Consider the following 19,552-nt stretch of genomic DNA (forward strand, 5'->3'; position numbering starts at 1 on the left):
TTTAAAAAAAATATATAAAATATAATTATGCTATTAATTTTATCAAGTTTTATAAACGTCTAAAGAAATAAAAAATATTTACAATATTTTTCTAAATAGTAATGCTAATCTTTATTACTCAAAAAATAACACGTTTAGTTTACTAAGTATAGACCACGTGGTCTTGACTTTATGTGGTTTTGATAAAAAAAAATGTTAAATAATCGTTTCGTCCTTCAAACATCTCATATGTTGCTCGATCATTGTATTATACAGAGTGATTCACTAACTATTGCCATCTAAATAGCTCCGAAAGTATAATTGCATCAGGAAAGTGGCTAAAAATAAAAATGCATGAAAAATTTAGGAGAACAATATGAAATTAGTATTTTTTTGTTAGGTTGAGTCATTTTCAAGATTTATTGTTCAACTTAATTTTTTTAAATACAATGTTATATTTTAATACTTATTTTCGGATAGCGGCTGTCAAGACGAATCCAATGATGAGCAACGTTAAATACAAAATCTGACAATTAATAAAAACTATTCGGAAAATATCTGTTTCGTCCGTTGTCGGAACAACTAAAGGATGACGCAACCTTAATGCAACCCTGACGCGGAAGAGTTTTATTGTGGTCTGCTTGTTCGCCAGTTTTGAACCTCGTTGATCTTCAAAAATATTATGTCGCACATCATTGGATTTGTCTTGTCAGCCGCTATCCGAAAATAAGTATTAAAATATAACATTGTATTTAAAAAAACAAAGTTAATCAATAAATCTTAAAAATGATTCAACCTAGTCAAGAAATACTAAGGTCATATTGTAGTCCTGAATTTTTCATACAACTTTATTTTTAACCACTTTCCTGATGCAATTATACTTTCTGAGCTATTTATGGTAAGTGGCAAGTGTTGGTGAATCACCCTATATATTTTGTGTTTATTAATTTTTATCTATTTTGTTAAAAACACACGGAGAATGCATTTGTTTAAGTTGCAGTAAAAAATAAATTTTAACATAATCATATTTATAATAGGAAACGGTAAATGCATGTGTTGACTTTTGGATATATTTTGAAAAGGTTATTTTGAAACTTTTTATCTTTGATTAATAAGACTCATTATGCATAGTAATTTGAAGATAAAATAATTACCTATTTGTTTATTTATCTTATGACATAATATATGTGGTGTCTAATTAGACAAATGAGATAAAATTTGAGTATGTGTGGGTAGAATAAATGTCATATGCTTCAAAAGGTGGGAGGTGTAGAGTAGCAGCTCAATAATTTAAACAACCGAGAATAACTATGAAATATTTCAAGATAAATGAAAGAAAAGAATATTTAAAAAAGTAGTCAGTGTTTTGTAGTCAAGCAGTGTACAGGTTTTACTGAATTATTATTTTTATTATTTTTATATTTTTCATTTATTAGAATATATGAAAAGAGAGAGAAAGGGATTTACTTTAACTTAAATCAAACTAAACTTATTATCAACATTATAGTAATTCATATTTTGTATTCATTACAGATATCTTTTTAAAAATTGACTAAAGAAAAAATTGCATAAATGCATTTGCATAAATTTATGTATATTAATATATATATAGTATAATTATATACTGTATATGTGTAATATATATATATATTATACAGAAAAATAATAAAAATATGCTACTAAAATAGTAGTTTTCATATAGAATAGTGGCAAGTGGTTTCAAATAATTTTTTAATATTCCATTTTTTTGTATTTATTTATTTATTAATTTATTGTATCCTGGCATCAAAAGGAACTCATAGATTTTTAGGTTTTTTTTTTTTTTAGTATACCATGGTGTATTTATTATTTTACCTAGGATTATTTGTAATTTTTTTTAATTGTATATCATAGAAAAAATTAAAAGTTTATTTTTTTCTAAATTATAAGTTTTTTTTATACACATTTTTCTCATAATGTAATAGCTTCGATTATCGATTCATTAGTTAATACAATAAATGCCAATTTGTTCAATAATTTTTATAAACGTGTTGATTTCATATAAGTTTATTATTCGAATAACAATTTTAAATATTTGATTATGTCTCTCTGTGGAATTTGATTTAGTATGATCCTAGGTACCTTGACTTTGAACACGGTGAAAGTTATGTGATTGCATTTTTCATGAAATTTATTACTTTTATTATTAGTGCAGTCAAAATCTACTACAGATTTCTTAATAATATACATATATATATATGGTTAACATATCATCTAGTGAAATTGCTATTTTGAATTTTTCTTCATTTCTTTGCGGTTCCTTTATCGTTCTCACTATCATTCGTTTACCAGAGAAATTCAATCATATAACGTTTGCAATTTAGTGATTGACTAACGTTGATAGGTGAAATTTATGCTTTAGAAACGGTTCAACATATTTTTACTATATATATTAAATAATGGTATCGAAGAATATGAATATATTGTTGATATATTATAATGTTTATAACTTTGTCAAATGTTTATTGATACTTTCTCTGTCTTTATATTGAAATTGTCACCTATACCACTCCACCATCACTCTACACACCTTCTCTTGATGCATTAAAGTATTATTAATTGATTCTTTAAGAAATTAAATCGATCACAGGGAAGTCGTATAATTTGATTTCTAAAACCATTAATGGAAATATGGTTTCTGTGTGAGTTTCACTCGTATCATTTTGTTTTCTTTTTTTCTAATTTTTATGGTTTAACATATTAGCATTCGTTTCCTTATTAGGATGGATGCAATGAAATTTAATTATACAGATAGATTCCGGTGTAAATATTTTTTTAATAGATAATATGTTGTATAAATATGATTTATAGATTTATTATTAAATATATAAATATTCGAAAAAGTATTCTTGACAATATAATAATAATAATAATAATAATATAACTATATTGTTAAGTAAGTATATTAATATATTTAATAGTAAATATATTATTATAATAATATAAAATTAATATATAATATAATATTATTTATATAATTTAATTTTAATATAATTTGTAATTAATTTAATTTTAATATAATTTGTAATTAATTTAATTAATTAAATTAATTTTCTCTCTTTTATTAATTTAATTATATATATATTATATTTAAATAATATAATATAATATCATTATAGAGTAATCTAATATCATTACCGATTTAGGTTACATAACCATTAACCATCAAGAAAAAAGAATATACTTTATTCATTTATTGTATTTAAAATGAAATCTTATAATTTTCAATTTAATTAAGCATAAATTATTGTTAACCAATGTCTTTAGAAACTATCATGAAACATAAGAATAATTATAGGCTTTTTTATTAAGATGTGATACTGTAACGATAAGGTTATATCAATTATAAAAAAAAGAGAGAAAAAAACAAATATTTTGCTCATTGCAAAAGAAGAAAAAATATTTACAGTTAATTATATGCGCGATAAGAAATCAACGAAAAACGCAACTCATTACAGTACTAAAAAAGAAAAATCACTTTCGTTTCTTATTTCTTTTTTATCTGCATACCAATGAATTTTGCATTTCGTGCGTACTACTTTTCTTTTCTTTGCTTTTTGTTTTAATTTAATGTTATCTTATGTTTAAATAATTATAATTATTTACTACGAAATTATCGAATGCTAATCGAAATAATACGATACACGCGATTCTGTTATTGCATGAGGTGTTCCTTTTTTTTTTATAATTAAATGAACTTACGTAAGTTACAAAATGAATAATAATTATCTTAATGAAATAAATTATATTCGATTTTAATTTCTAAACAAAAGCGAATCAAAATTTCTATCGGATTTTATTCAGGCGTACAATTTTAAGTGGTTCTTTTTATTGTTAGATAAATTAATTAGATGAAATGTTTTATAGTAAGATCATAGATCTTATTTTAAATAAGAATCCTACATATGTTAATTTTAATTGTGCTCTTAACAAATAAAATTTAATTCTGTGATCATTTAAAATGTAAAATTTCAGTATAACGAACTAGAAACAACAATAAAAACAATTTTCTTTTTTTATTGTTATTTAGTAAACGATAATATAATAACATTTCAATTTTGTATTATATTATTAATTAATTCATCACATTTTTATTAATTATCTTAGAAAATAATTTATATTCATTTATATTATAAAATATATCACGTTAGACGAATAATTCAAACAAATATGGAAAATAATATAAATTTTTTAAGTTTTCAATTAAGAATATTTGTAATCTTTTAATTAATTTATTTAAGAAAAAAATAATTTTATTTAAATTTTAGAAACATGCTTGGAAGAAAAATATGGCTACTGTGGTTTATTTTCCTCTGCAAAACCTTCGATGTGGGAATAGGAAAAAACCAACCAGGTAATTTAATTTGATTATCGTTGTACAATTAACAATTTGAAAAAAAAGCATTTTCTAATTATTTAAACATTGTAATTATTTTCAGAATTAAAACGTCATGTTATTTCGCATTATTTTCATAATTTAATCAATGCTCGTTAAAATCAAATAAATAGTTTTTTATGTTTCAAAAACAAAATGAGAAACTAAGAAATTCGTGTCACAAAAGTTGGTTCATTTAATTTAATTTAGAAATGGGATGTTATTTCTCTTTTTTTTTTTTTTTTACAATACATACGTTCATTGATAAATCTTTCTTTCGGAAAACATAGCAACGGAAAGAAAGAAAGAAAGATTGGTTCGTAAATGTCTCAGAGAATATTTCTTGTGTTCATAAGTTACACACATACGCGAAAGTGGAACATTAAAAGTGTATAATATACGATTTTAAAATAAGGAAAGTTATTGATTGCTCTAGGATAAAAAAAAAAAAAATAAATAAAAAAAAGAAATAAACGAAAGTGACATTATAAGTAATCTTCTCAGAAAGTTGAACCTGATCTTGTAAAAAAAAAGTTCATTCATTGAATCCTTTGATAATTGTTTTCTACGTATCTAACAAAATCATTAAATAATAATTAGTGCAGAAACTACTTTCATTTTTATATAACGATTAAAACATATATATTTTACTTTTTAATTTAATAATAAAAATAATAATTATTATTTTAATAAAAAGAAATAAATAAGAATATAAATAAAAAATATAAAATATATATTTTTTTTTCAAATATTTAAAATAAATTTGAATAAAAATAAATAAATTTATTATTTAAATAAAAAAATTAGATTTAAAAAAAATTATTTAAATATAATTTTAATTGAATTAAATATATAATAATTTCAATTTAATTATTTAAATATAATTTTAATTTAATTAAATATAATGTTCCAATTATTTTTAAATAAAAATTATTTAAAAATAACTTTTAATATTAAAACATACCTAGATTATAAATATAATTAAAAATTAATATAATATCACAATTAAATGTATTAATTAATAATAGTAATATAATTATATTATATTATTAATTAAATAAATTAATAGTTCGATAATTTCTATATAAAAATGTATTGAAAAAATAATCTTATCTCTGGCAGGGGCGTGGCGTAGCAATTCGACCTATCTACTCTAATTGTGAATTTAGCCACCAGATAGCTTATTCAAGTGCTAGAAATTCCAATACAGAGTTGTAAAAAAAAGATAAACAAAAAAGAAATTCATTTTAACTTTGTTAAAAGGAAAGAAGTAGTTCAAGATAACTATCTTAGTGTCCTGTTTAAACGATCAATGACAAATCTGAAAAGAAAAAACCCCTATGCAAATTTAAACAGTCGCCTAGAATAAAAAGTATTTCTAAAAAAAGGTAAACGCACAAAGTAAGACCATTTAAAGTTGCACAAGCAATAAAAAAATATTATATTACCAAAGTTGAACCGGTTATTCGTTTATTTGGTTGTATACCACTTACGAACGAGATAGAAATTTTACAGGAAAAAAAATCCGAGCGTGACGTATAGAATTTTACATTATGTTTGATCGTATTAGATATAAAACACAACACGTATAGCAACCTAACCTACAAAACAGACCGAATCATTTCAATATATCGAAATAGTGAATGTTTCTTTAAGCGGTATGTTTCCTATAAATTTTTTCAATCCCGTGTCCTTTGAAATACGATCATTGAACCGAAACAGTGTTCCGTATTGAAACATAGTAGTAAATCGATTAAATATATTCAATAAATCGAATGGTAAACACGTTTCAACTTTAGGGATTTGGTATTTCTCGATTAGGTGTTTTTGCAACATGATCTTTCTTTGATAAACAAAATGGAACTATAGAATAATCATATAATATTTAATATTATATAATTTTTATATTTAACATTTATATGTTATTATAATTATAGTTTATTATTTTATAATTTTATAATTTAGTATTTTATAATTTTATAATTTAGTATTTTATAATTTTATAATTTTTTAATTATAGAAATATTAATATTTTAATTTTTTGTTTATCAAAATGGAACTGTAGAATAATTATAATTTAATATTTTATAATTTTATATAAGTAATAATATTATTATTATTTTATAAAAATTACCATCTCATTTAAAATAAATTGATTCAATTTGTTCATTTTATCGATTCATAACTTACCACAAAATTTGTCCTAGATTTGAAACAACGTTTTATTTTATTCTAATAATTTTTTTAAAACAAATTTTACTAGTTCTTATTGTGATAGTATTTAATTTTGTAATACTTAACAGGATATCAATTTAAAAAAAATAAATCGAATAACATTTAAATAAAATCTAATTATAAACTTATGTTAATTAGAAAAGTGAAAGTTATTAAAACCCAATGAGGGTCCGGTAATGTTACCGATACCAGTAATACTATTCTCAAAGCTTACAAGATCGTAAGATATGTCATTCTTTAAAACGATTATTATCGCGTTCTATGTTGGTATACAAAAAGCAAAGAAAATTTATGGTAGCAGTTGAAAGCAGTGAAAGGTGTTCACTCCTTACTTCTATTGTTTATTCTATCTGACTGTATATTAAAAAAAAAAATAAAATAAAATAACTCCGTTTCAACAACAAGGACACTCAGTCTCGATCTAATTAAATAACATGTTATGGTTGTTGTGGTTGTTGTCAATGATTTTTAATCAGAACTCTATAATTTTTTTCTTTTTGTTCTCTTCGAAATATCAGATTGTTTTTAATTTCACAAACACACACACACACAAAATAAAATTTTATTTTATAAACTTTAATTAAATGTTTGTATAATTTATTTTATTTTATTTTATAAAATTTAATGAAAATATATATTTAATAAAAGTTTATTTTAACACATTAATATAAAAAATTATTTTATAAAATTTAATTGAAATATATTATTTAATAAAATTTAATTTTAATAAAAAAAAAACTAATTTAAAGAAAAAAACATAATATATATTATATCTTATATACTATACTACACACACACACACACACATAATAGTAATATATAAATTGTATCTTTGTCAAAGATCTTTTTATTTATTTATGCGTTTCTCGAGTATCTTAAATGATGTAATCGAGATGTAAGATAAAATATATTTCTACGACCATGGAAAATCCTATAGCAACGTTATACTTTCGAATATTTTCCGTGAGAATATCGTAACACCATCACCCTTCTCCCTATCTTCTTTCTCACCCTTTCGAGAATAATATATATACTGTAATAGTCTTGTCTCTGACACACAGAACATAAAACTATTTGCCATAATAACTAGTTTTTCGTTGAATTTAGTCAGTTCCGTGTAAAGATTTATTACACCTGTATAACTAACACTTGCACTTGATATTTATCTTGTATCCTTTTTTTTATTATTTATTTTTATTTCAAATTCATTCAAATATTTCTAATAAAAAAACGGAACCTTCTTTTTCAATTCACAGATCAAGCAACGAAAAAGAATTTAGATTTGGAAGCTTCAGAATCTACTTACACTAGTTTTTTCAGTCATCCATTTAAATATTTTTACACACCACAAAGCAATGTTTATTCAACGTTCAACAGTTTTACCACGTCACCAAACATAATCAATTTTTCTCCTGTACAAACGTAAGTATTATCAAATTTATTGTTCATTTTGTTCTTAATCTATTCTTTTGTTTATTCAAATACAAATTAACACAAAGAATAATAATTAGAAAATTAATTAAATTATAAAATATACAAATATATGTGCAAGTTATATTGGTGAAATAAAAAAGGAAAATTAAAATTAGATCAAATATTAAAATAATATATAAATTAATACTAATATTATTATTATAAAATACTACTAAATATATTATAACATTACAATATATATATATATAATTATATTTATTAATATATTAATAATATATCATTATAATAATATTAGTAGTATTTTATATATTATAACAAATAATAATAATAATATTTTTATCATTTTTACAGACAAACGAATTGCGGTGATACGTTCAATGGACAATGTCCCAAAAATAGATATCGTACTATAGATGGAACCTGTAACAACATTTACAACCCTACATGGGGTTCTGCTAACACACGATATGGACGTCTCCTTCCACCCAATTATGGGGATGGTAAGTAATTTAAATAATTAATTGTTTTATAATTAATCACTATTCTTTAAAACATTTTTTCAAATTATTTCATGATAATTAACCTTCATATAATTAACCTTACAACATAGCCCAATACTAAATTCTAATATTAATATAATATAAACAAATACTAAAGTTACTATGAAAAATGATGCAATAAAAGTATCTAAATTATTATTGCATTAAAACCAATAGCAATAATAATTTTAATCAATAATAAAAAAAAAAAACCAAACCAATAATATAAAATAATAAAACCAAACCAAATCAAAAACCCAATAACAATTTTAATCAATTTATATCATATTTACTAACAGTACTGATCATATTTTTTTTCTTTTAGTACGAAGTAAAACAATTCAGAACAATGTTTTTTACGTCTAGATATAATTGATAACTAATGTAAGTAAGGAATTAGTCTATAGAGAGGACAAAAAAAGAAATCATTCCATCGGATATATGCTTCATTAATGATACCTTGAAGCATATAAGGTTGATATTTATTATTATTATTGGTATATATCGTTTATCATTATTATGCAATACTTGTCCAACTATGCGAATGTCTCTAATTGTCGTAAAGAATGTTTTTTTTTCTTTTTCCTTTCCTCCATTTGTTTTTTTCTTATTTCGTTTGTTCACCCAACTTACAATCCCGTCGTTAACTTTTAACAACTTCCGCTTTCTCAGAAACGATATACTTTTATTATTATTATTATTATTATCATCATTCTTTAAAATAAATTTTACATACACACGTATACACATATATGTATATATGTATAATGTACACATATAATGTACGCACGTGTTAGATGTAAAATAATTGAAATAGTTTTCGGTTAAATAATTCTATGATTATTTTTTATAAAAATGTTATAATAATTATAATAATAATAATACTAATAATAATAATGCAATTTTTTGGTTTGATTATCGTGCGTAAATCGAACGTGACAGAATTATTCGTGCGTATTATTCCAGTCACTGCGTGTAAACAATATAATATATCTAAATGTTAGGTTCAATATTTGCCAGTAATGAAAATCATTCAACGAAGCGTAAATTTTATAATTTTGTTATTATTAAAGTTAAGTAGTTTACAACTGGTAGTTAAATTTTACGAATTTCGTGATAGTCATTAATACGTGTAGGTGAAAAACCAGAAATCACTACGAAAGTATGGTACTCTGATAAGATAAACACGTGCCTTTCACTCTAAATCATTTTGTGTATATATATAGGCGTGTATAGGTGTAATATAAATTAACAAATTATACATTCACGCATAAAATATTGTAAAAATTTATTTGAAATCTAATTAATGAAAAAAAGGTAATAAAAAACACCTAAAAACTATTTTACACTATTTTGAACGACAAAATTAATGAAAACTTTTTTTAAAGTGGTGATAACAAACAAGGACAAACTTAACGATATTGTTGTTAAAAAAGGCATATTTTATTTTAATTTATATATTATTATTTTTAATTTATTATTTTATATTTAATTTTATTTTTTTTAACCCACAATCGTATCAACAAAAAAAGGATTAGATTTTTATAATCTTATATTTTTGGTTTTTTTATTTTCTAACAATTTTTAAAAATATTTAATAATATAAAGAATTTATTAATTAAATTATATAACATTTATAATTATAACATATATAATTTATTTGATAAATTTTTTATGAAATATTTTAATAAAAAATTTTTGTGAATAAATGTTTATAAAACATTGTCAGACACAAACACAAACATGATACATACTTATGTCAAGGTTAATGTACCAATACTAATTAAAAGTAAATATTCAAACTATTGTCGTGCACTAGATCGCAGTGTAGAATTAATAATTGGAAAATTTGTATCCCTTTTGTTCTTATTATGTCACGATCTACACTTGTGATGAAGAATGCAACAAGAATACTAATTACTTCTGACAAATAATTAAATATAAAGTTATCAATGTTTCATACCGAAGACTGAATAAATAGTTCTTGTTTTTTTTTCTTCTTACATTAATTAATGCATTATTGATCAAAGAATTTTTCAGAATGAAATCACTATGGTTCAATATCATGTTTTCACTATGTTACACTTCGTTAAATTGTGCTCTAGTGCGTTACGGCCTTAGGTGTAATACTTTCCTGACTTAACACTTTCTCATCCGCTTAAATTAATACTATTCACAATGGTTTTTGAAATCGTAACAAATTCAATTCGATATATATATATATTTATATCTATTAGAATTCTAATGAAACGTAAAAATAATATTATTAAGTCATAACACGTGATACCTATTTCTAATATTCGATATTTTATTTAAAATGTTAAAATAATTATATATATGTATTAAAATTAAAAATTATATAAAAAAAATATTTATTTTATTTTTACTTTAAATATTTTAAATTCAATATCAAAATATCTATTTTAATTATTTTATATTTTATTTAAAACATTAAAATAATTATATATAGATATATTAAAATTAATAATTATATATATTACAAATATATTTAATATAATTTTAAAAATTATATATTTTATTTTATTACAAAAAGAAATAAGACATTTGTGTTACAAATTTGTTTATGGATTTAATTTAAAATTATTAGTCATTAAAATACTTTAAATTTAATATCAAAATAATAATAAAAATTATAATTATTATTTGTATTAATAATACCAAATTATAATATAATATAATATAATATAATATAATATAATATAATATATATATTCATAAATAGTTATTTTAAGAATCACGAAGTGTAGTTTTAGAATCTTTACAATTTATTTCAAACATATATAAAAATAATAATTAATTAGTTTGAATAAAGGATCTGATCAAAAAAAAAAAGATAATAAACATTTATTAACAAGAAGATTAAATAATGACCCGATTTATTAAATAATCCATTTCCATGAATTAAATTTTGTTCATAAATTAAAATGAGTCATATCGTAGCTTACTTAAACGTTCATTACCATAAACGTGAGTTTAATAATCGAAAGCACGTTTGTAACTCGACCAACTTTTAAACGATTGCATAATCATTTATCAGTAATGTACATTATACACGAAATTAATACATAACTGATAATATTTATTATTCACATTTCAACGATGCGGAACGTTTAATTAATATTTCATTTATTTAGGAATCCAAGAACCAACTAAATCAATTACGGGAGAAGAATTACCTTTATCAAGGGTGGTAAGTTATACATTATTTCCCAGCATACCTATCAAGGACAACAAACATACATTAGCTGCTATGCAATGGGGTCAAATTATAACCCATGATATGGCCTTGATCGAAGGAACAACACAATCATGTAAGTATTATTTTATACATTTTTGTTTTCAAATTTTAAAATAAAATTTACGAATTTTATTACGAATTTTAACAACATTTAAACGAATTTTGTTAAAATATAATAATCAATTTATTATAATTAATAATAATTAATTAATTTATAATTTATTAATTTTTAATTTAATAATAATATATTAATAATTTAATATATTAATTATTATTAATATATTAATGCATTAATTTATATATATATATATATATATATATATATATATATATATATATATATATATATATATTTTATTCTTGATATTTCATAATTAATTTATTATATAATTATAATGTTTTTTTTATTATTATTATTTTTTCAAGCTATATATATGTATATATGTATATATATATATATAGATATAAATTGTACGTACTTGTAGGAGTATCTGTCATTATCCAGAATAAAAATCAATATTTGTGTGTATGTGCACTTTTAAAGTAAAAAAAGAATCAATTATTTAAAATTCTAACCAAACTTTTTTTTTCCTTCTTATCACCGAAGGTTTAACGTGTTGTTCGAACGAACGTCACATTTCAACTGAATTATAAATTCATGTAGGAAACAGTTGGTTTCTTTTCTCTCTGCCAATAGATGATTCAACTATCAAAGTATCCAAAACCAAGGGCCTCAAGGTTCAATGTTTTAACACTTCGTCTTTGTAAAAGTTTTCCTTTGTACTCCTTGAATTTTAAAGATTTGAAATAATTAACGAGATAGGAGATTGATTGATAAGATAAAATGGAAAGATGTTTTATAAAAAAAAAGAAAAGAAATTAAACAATGGGACAGAAATGTGATCAAAATTAAATATTTGCAATTTCTTTATTACTTTTTTACAAACCAAAATCATTTGTCATACCAAAATCAAATAAATGTTTTAGTCTTATAAATAGTCTAAAAATGTTTAATTGAAGTTATAAATCAATGGTTTCCAAAATTTTTTATCTTACCGCCCCCTTTTCCAGAAAAAATATAATTAAATATATTAAATAATTTTTTAATATATAAATAATATATTAAAAAATTTTTATTAAATTTTAATAACAATTATATAATAGAAAATGTACATTTATTAATGTTTCTACCACCCCTTGAATTGCTGCAGCACCCACCAGGTGTCACCGACTTTGGGAATCCCTGTTATAAATGAACACGAAACGTTTCAATTGAATTATGTTTAGTTAAGGTTATAAATGAACATGAAATGTTTCAATTGAATTATATATTATAGATTTATCGATAATCCTTGAATAGAAAATATTTATTAATTGTAAATATTTAGTTTTATTCATTAATCGTTTATTTCCTTTCTTCTTTTCTTTTCTTTCCATTTGTCTTATTAAAGAAAAACAAAATCTAACCTAAATGATCGCAGACATAACATAAAAATAGTTTATTATGAAATAAAAATAAATAATTAACGTATTATAACTCTGACAAATATTTCTTGGAATTCATTTCATACATTCTTATGAAAAATACAAAGATAATTAAAATTCAATACAGTTATATGGTATGTGTGGTAATTATTTTAATTACCTTTACAAAAAATCCAAAACATCATAATATATGTTTCTAAAAAAAGAAAAAATAAATCGTATAGCTCATTAACAGTATATATATATATATATACTATGCAAGTGTGTTACATCACACATAAATAAAACGATTTATTCGAAAAGAAAAAAAATAATGCTGAAGTCATAAAATTGTAACATTCTCGAGACAAGGTAATATTATGTCAATAATCTTATTGATTTTACTCAAACTTGATATTGGACAACATTGCAAGAAACGAGTTCTTTTTTTTCTTTTCAATCATGCCATTTCCTGCCATAATAGTGTACAGGTTCTAAATAACATATTCATCAAGTGAAACTCATTTAATGTCACATATAACGATAGTTTAATATAGTTAGTTAATATAGTATAATATTAGAATTACCAGAAAGTATATTTACGTATTTATTCTAACATACATCGAATAAAAATAAGTTAATAAATTAAAATATATTCAATCAATGTTAGAATAACCATAGTTGTAATGATTAACCAATTTAACATTTGAGTTAATTAAGAAACACATTGAAGTATTTAAACATCGTGAATGGGTTGAAAAGTTTTGAGCCTAACATATACAAATAATTTTTTTTTGTTTATAAGTTTTCTATATGGCATTAAAATTATTTTGTAGATAAAAAAAAATAAGATTAAAATTTTTTGTTATCTCTAATATGAAAAAAATTAATTTATAAATATAGGAATATAATAAATTAATTATTATTATAATTATATATAATATAATAGTTAATTTGTTTTATAATATTATAATATTATATTTTATTATTATTATAATATTAAATTAATTGTTAAATTAATTTATAATATTATAATAATATTAATTTTAATTTATATTATTTTTGTGTATATTTATTTCTTTTTACGAAAATAGTTCCCCATGCGATACAATGCTGTACAAACGACGGTTATTTTACACCCGCAGAATTTTCTGATCCGAAATGTTATCCCATCATAATACCTTATAATGATCCGTACATACATTCAATTGAATGTATGAACTTCACTCGTAGTATTACTGATCTTGACCGTCATTGCAACTTACGAAACAAACCCGCTGCAGAACAGGTTAGTTACTTTCTCATGTAATATCCTTTTGTAACTTCTTATAGATCTATTACGTTAATATTCTTGCTATCAAACAAAACTTTAATACTTTTTAATAATACAATAATTTTATCCAAAAATTTTGACATCAATTTTTCAATTGTTTTAATTAATTAAATTATTACAGATAAAATAATAATGCAATAATAAATTGTCAATTTAAATTTCAATTTTATTTCGATACTTTAAAATGATAATAAATTAACTTTTTTTTCTTTTTATTCGATTTTCACAAACTCTCTTTATATTTTTTATAAAATAATATTTAAGAGAACAAAAAAGTAAATTATAAATTTAGTTTTTAATAACTTTTTCCTATTGTTTTTCATTAATTGCAATTTGCCTTGTTGATTAAAATTATTTTAGTATGTATAACAGATGATAAACGTTCAATTATCATTTAAAAAATCTTAATTATACAGATTAAGATTTGTTAGTTCATTATTTTATTAATATTTTATATGAATACCATATATAAAAAGGTTTACAAGTATAGTAAGAATAAAAAAACTTACGTAGTGTTTATTTTCTAAACAACAGCTGCACAATTGTGACGAAAATATCTATCTCATAAATACAGTAGTAAAAATGAATTTACAATACTGTATTATTTTTATTCAATATTTTTATCAATAGTAATAATAATTAAAATTAAAAGTTTATGATTTTAGAATCGATTGTATATTTGATTTTTAAATTTAATCATTATTGTTTGTACTTACGATAAATTGATTTATTATAAATACATTTTACATATTATAGTTAACTGCAGTTACACATTATTTGGATCTTTCGATCGTTTATGGATCAACCGATCAAGTTGCAAACAGTGTCCGTGCCAGAATTGCTGGACGTTTGAGAGTAGACATCCGTAATAATAGAGAATGGCTTCCAGCAGCGGAAAATAAATCGACTATTTGCAATCTAGATCATCAAAACGAAATATGTTACGCAGCTGGTAATATTCTTTTTATATTTTTATTATTTTATTTATTAAATAACTAACAAATCATATTTTTATTTCAACCAAATGTTGCATTAAAAATAACGCAATACTTGTTTGGATTTGTTGGATTCAATAATAAAAATAAATTAAATTTATTGAAATATAATTGAAATATCAATACATGTTTTATACAAAAAGATTTGAATTATTTTAATAAATATTAAATAAATAAAATGTGACTTACTAGAGACATCTGTTAGTACGAAAAGTTATAAATGTTTTAGTATATCATTATGAAACTAAATGTAGATTTCCAATTTATCGACACTGAATGGAATAATGCCTACTTTTAGGCGTAATTTAATTAATTATTTAATTAAACTATAAAATTTAATATATTTTTAAAATTAATAATATTAGAATAAAATGAAATTATATAATAATTAAATAATAAGTTGAATTAATAATAATTTTATGTTTCTATCTGTTACTAATTATTTAATAAAATAAAATTTTATTTTTATAGGTGATACTCGTGTAAATCAAAATACCCAATTAACGGTATTGCAGATATTGTTACTTAGAGAACACAATCGTATAGCAGGAATACTTGCACGTTTAAATCCACATTGGTCAGATGAAATGACTTATCAAGAAACGAGACGTATTCTTATTGCCAAACATCAACATATATCATATTACGAATGGCTACCATTATTCCTTGGTATGAATTATTTTTATTTTTATTTAATTCAAACTTTCTTATAACTTTTTCAATATTCTTTGACATTAATACTCTCATAGTGTTTATGTTATTTTAATAAGACCTAATTCTTAACCAAGATAAATTTATACTTAACTACTTAACTATTCATTGTCCTCGTTTTTCATGCACGTCCTTCCTTCACGCATAAAATAAATATATATCGTTATTTACTTGGATTTTATTGTTTTCGAAAATTCCTTACCATTTTCGATAATTCTCATCCTAAAATATATTTTTATGTATATTTATTGCGGTAATATAATATATGGTAGTTATATGTAAATAAAAATATATTTTACTCATATAACGTGAAAAAAGTTGTATGTCATTCACACATACAACTTAAAAAAAGCATTAAAAAATACTTTGTTTGTGTTTACTATTTAATCCTTTAAATATACAGGTGAAAAGCAGACCTATGAAAATAAAATACTTTACCATACGGATGATTATGTTAATGATTATAATCCTCACGTTGATCCAAGTGTTCTTAATGAACATTCTACTGCAGCATTCAGATATTTCCATTCTCTTATTGCTGGATATCTCAAGTTAGTATTTAACCACATGATTTATATCAATGTTACATTTCACTTTATTTCAAATTGATTATATTATTTTGTTATAAATTAAAAATGATTTCATTTTTGTTAATAAAAATTAGATTAATAAACGAAGCAAGACATTCAGTTGCACAACCATTAAGATTAAGTGATTGGACTAATAAACCTGAAGTTATTGAACATGGTGATAATATGGATAGTCTTACAAGAGGTTTGTCGTGTCAACACGAATTAGCCAGTGATCAATTTTTCGACGCAGAAGTATATATATTTTTTATTATATATCTTTATTTTTTTTTATTAACCCATTACCGAAAGCAATACGAAAATTCAAAGAAAAGAAAATTAAATTACTTGCATAATAATATTAATACTATAACTATTATAGTATATTATATATATATATATATTATAATACTATACTATATTACGTAGGTTGGAACTTAAATAGTGGCAACTATTTATTCACAACCGACACGAAAGAGTTACATGTGTTCTCCTGTTACTGTCTTTTAAAGAAGTCACCAGCATTGTGTAGAACCCGTTGCCCGCAATTTGGAAGACTTAGTATACTGTTAGCAGAGCCTGCTCTGTTGATGGTGCGAATGGAGCGGTCTACTACCTGTCGAATCTCTGGAACAGTTCTGAAGCGAATGCCACGATGGGTTCCGCATGAATTAATGGAAATGCAGAAATGGATGCGTTGCGAAGCTGCTCAAACGCACTTGGAGCGCTTTGAGCCCGAATGAGAGGCTTTCTTACGCCGTATCGTAACACTGGATGAGACATAGCAGTAGACCGCTCCATTGAGCTCTATTCGCACCATTAACAGAACAAGCTCTGCTGACGGTATACTACGCCTTCCACATCGCTGGCAACGGGTTCTACACAACGCTGGTGACTACTTTGAAAGACAGTAACAGGTGCAAACATGTAACTCTTTTGTATCGGTTGTGAAAAAATAGTTGCCATTAATTAAGTTTCAACCTACGTATATATTATAGTATATATATATATATATATGGTATTATTATATAATTTATAATACTTATGATTTATTTTATAAAATATGTCTCTTGTTTTCAATTTTTGTTATTTAATTCATTATGATAATTATGATAAATGTAATTTTTCCTTTGTTATTTTAGACAACGTTATACTTGTTTAAACGTCAAGAACAATTTGGCATAGATTTACGTGCCACGGATATACAAAGAAATCGTGATCATGGTTTAGCATCGTATAATGATTTTCGTGAATATTGTCATTTGAAAAAAGCTGTACATTGGAATGATTTCAGCGATTACATATCACCAGAAGTATGAAGACATTTTTATTCATTCAAATGATTCTCTTCGAAAGAATATTTTTATGTTGTGTTGTATTGTTTAAGTATTTGCTTTTTTTGTAGAATATTAAAAAATTAGCGAGTCTCTATTCCTATCCTGATGACGTAGATTTAACTGTTGGTGGTTCTTTGGAAGAACACGTGCCAGGTACTCTTACTGGTCCAACCTTCCTTTGCATTCTTCTTAGACAATTTTATCGAACTAGAGTTGGTGATCGATTCTGGTACGAAACTGGTGATCATGAACTAGCATTTACCAGAGGTCAGTATTATATATATAATAATAATAATAATAATAATAGAAATAATAATAATATAGTTAATATAATATTTTAATATAATTCATATTAAAATATATATTAAATATAAATGAATAACTAAATTTATAATTTAATTTATATTAAATTATATTATAATATAATAGATAATATAATAATATAATAATTTCATATTTGATAATTTAAATGTATAATTAATTATAATATTATTTTTATTATAAAAAATAATGAAACTAATTATAATTATCCTTAAATAATTTTCTTCTTTTTTCTTTTTTTCTTTCTTTACATCAAAATTAAATAATAAACTGTACTTTTAGAACAATTGAGAGAAATACGAAAATCGACAATATCCAAATTATTCTGTGACAATGGTGATAATATTAAATTAATGCAACCCAAAGGTTTCGAACTTATTTCCGAATCGTAAGTATTCAATTTATATTTAACGATTATGTCAGAACAATTACGTTCTTCTTCTTAATTCTATTCGTATTTTCAGAAATCCACTGGTTGATTGCAAAGATCTACCTGACATGGATTTATCATTATGGAAAGATTATGCTCCAGAAATTAAGAAGTCTAAGTATAATCCTATTTTTGTGTATTATAAAAAATGAATTTAAATAATTGAACAATTTATCTTAAGTAAAATCATTATCACCAAATAACCAATTTTTCTTTATTGGTTATTCAAGTGATATTGTAGATGATAATAAATAAATTTGTATATAAATATGATTAAAAAAATATATAAATATTATTCTTATACAAGGAATTTATTAACAAGTGTGTACTGTAAAACTAAACAAACAAACTAAAACAAAAGTTATTCTATGTGTAACATTCATACGTTCAAATATAGATAATAGTAATTTACGTTTTTTACGAAAATAATTATTTCGAGCCTTAAATAAAGTTATAAACATACAAACAAATCTAAAATAGAAAAATTACTATAAATTATTATACAAATATATTGCATTGTAGTGGTCAGTAA

The 19,552-nt window shown here is 22.4% G+C and overlaps 1 protein-coding gene across 2 annotated transcripts; it reads left to right on the forward strand.

The window, feature by feature from the left end:
- Window positions 1–394: 394 nt before the first annotated feature.
- On the forward strand, window positions 395–19,439 carry LOC107073623 (peroxidase). 2 transcript variants are annotated; one of them, XM_089177019.1, is made up of 15 exons: window positions 723–1,366; window positions 2,569–2,660; window positions 4,287–4,372; window positions 7,885–8,050; window positions 8,414–8,562; window positions 11,757–11,933; window positions 14,419–14,612; window positions 15,414–15,609; window positions 16,124–16,321; window positions 16,767–16,914; window positions 17,028–17,187; window positions 18,075–18,245; window positions 18,338–18,536; window positions 18,873–18,978; window positions 19,055–19,439. In XM_089177019.1, exons 2-15 carry the CDS (start codon window positions 2,650–2,652, stop codon window positions 19,170–19,172), a joined length of 2,079 nt encoding a protein of 692 aa, XP_089033145.1. In that variant the 5' UTR covers window positions 723–1,366; window positions 2,569–2,649; the 3' UTR covers window positions 19,173–19,439. The 2 variants fall into 2 exon arrangements, with proteins under 2 accessions (XP_089033146.1, XP_089033145.1); XM_089177020.1 differs by lacking the exon at window positions 2,569–2,660 and having other exon boundaries at window positions 395–1,366.
- Window positions 19,440–19,552: the final 113 nt, after the last annotated feature.

The sequence above is a fragment of the Polistes dominula genome, unplaced genomic scaffold, assembly GCF_049000335.1.
Source record: "Polistes dominula isolate Pdom_NZ unplaced genomic scaffold, Pdom_raw_medaka contig_12, whole genome shotgun sequence".
Lineage (NCBI taxonomy): Eukaryota > Metazoa > Arthropoda > Insecta > Hymenoptera > Vespidae > Polistes > Polistes dominula.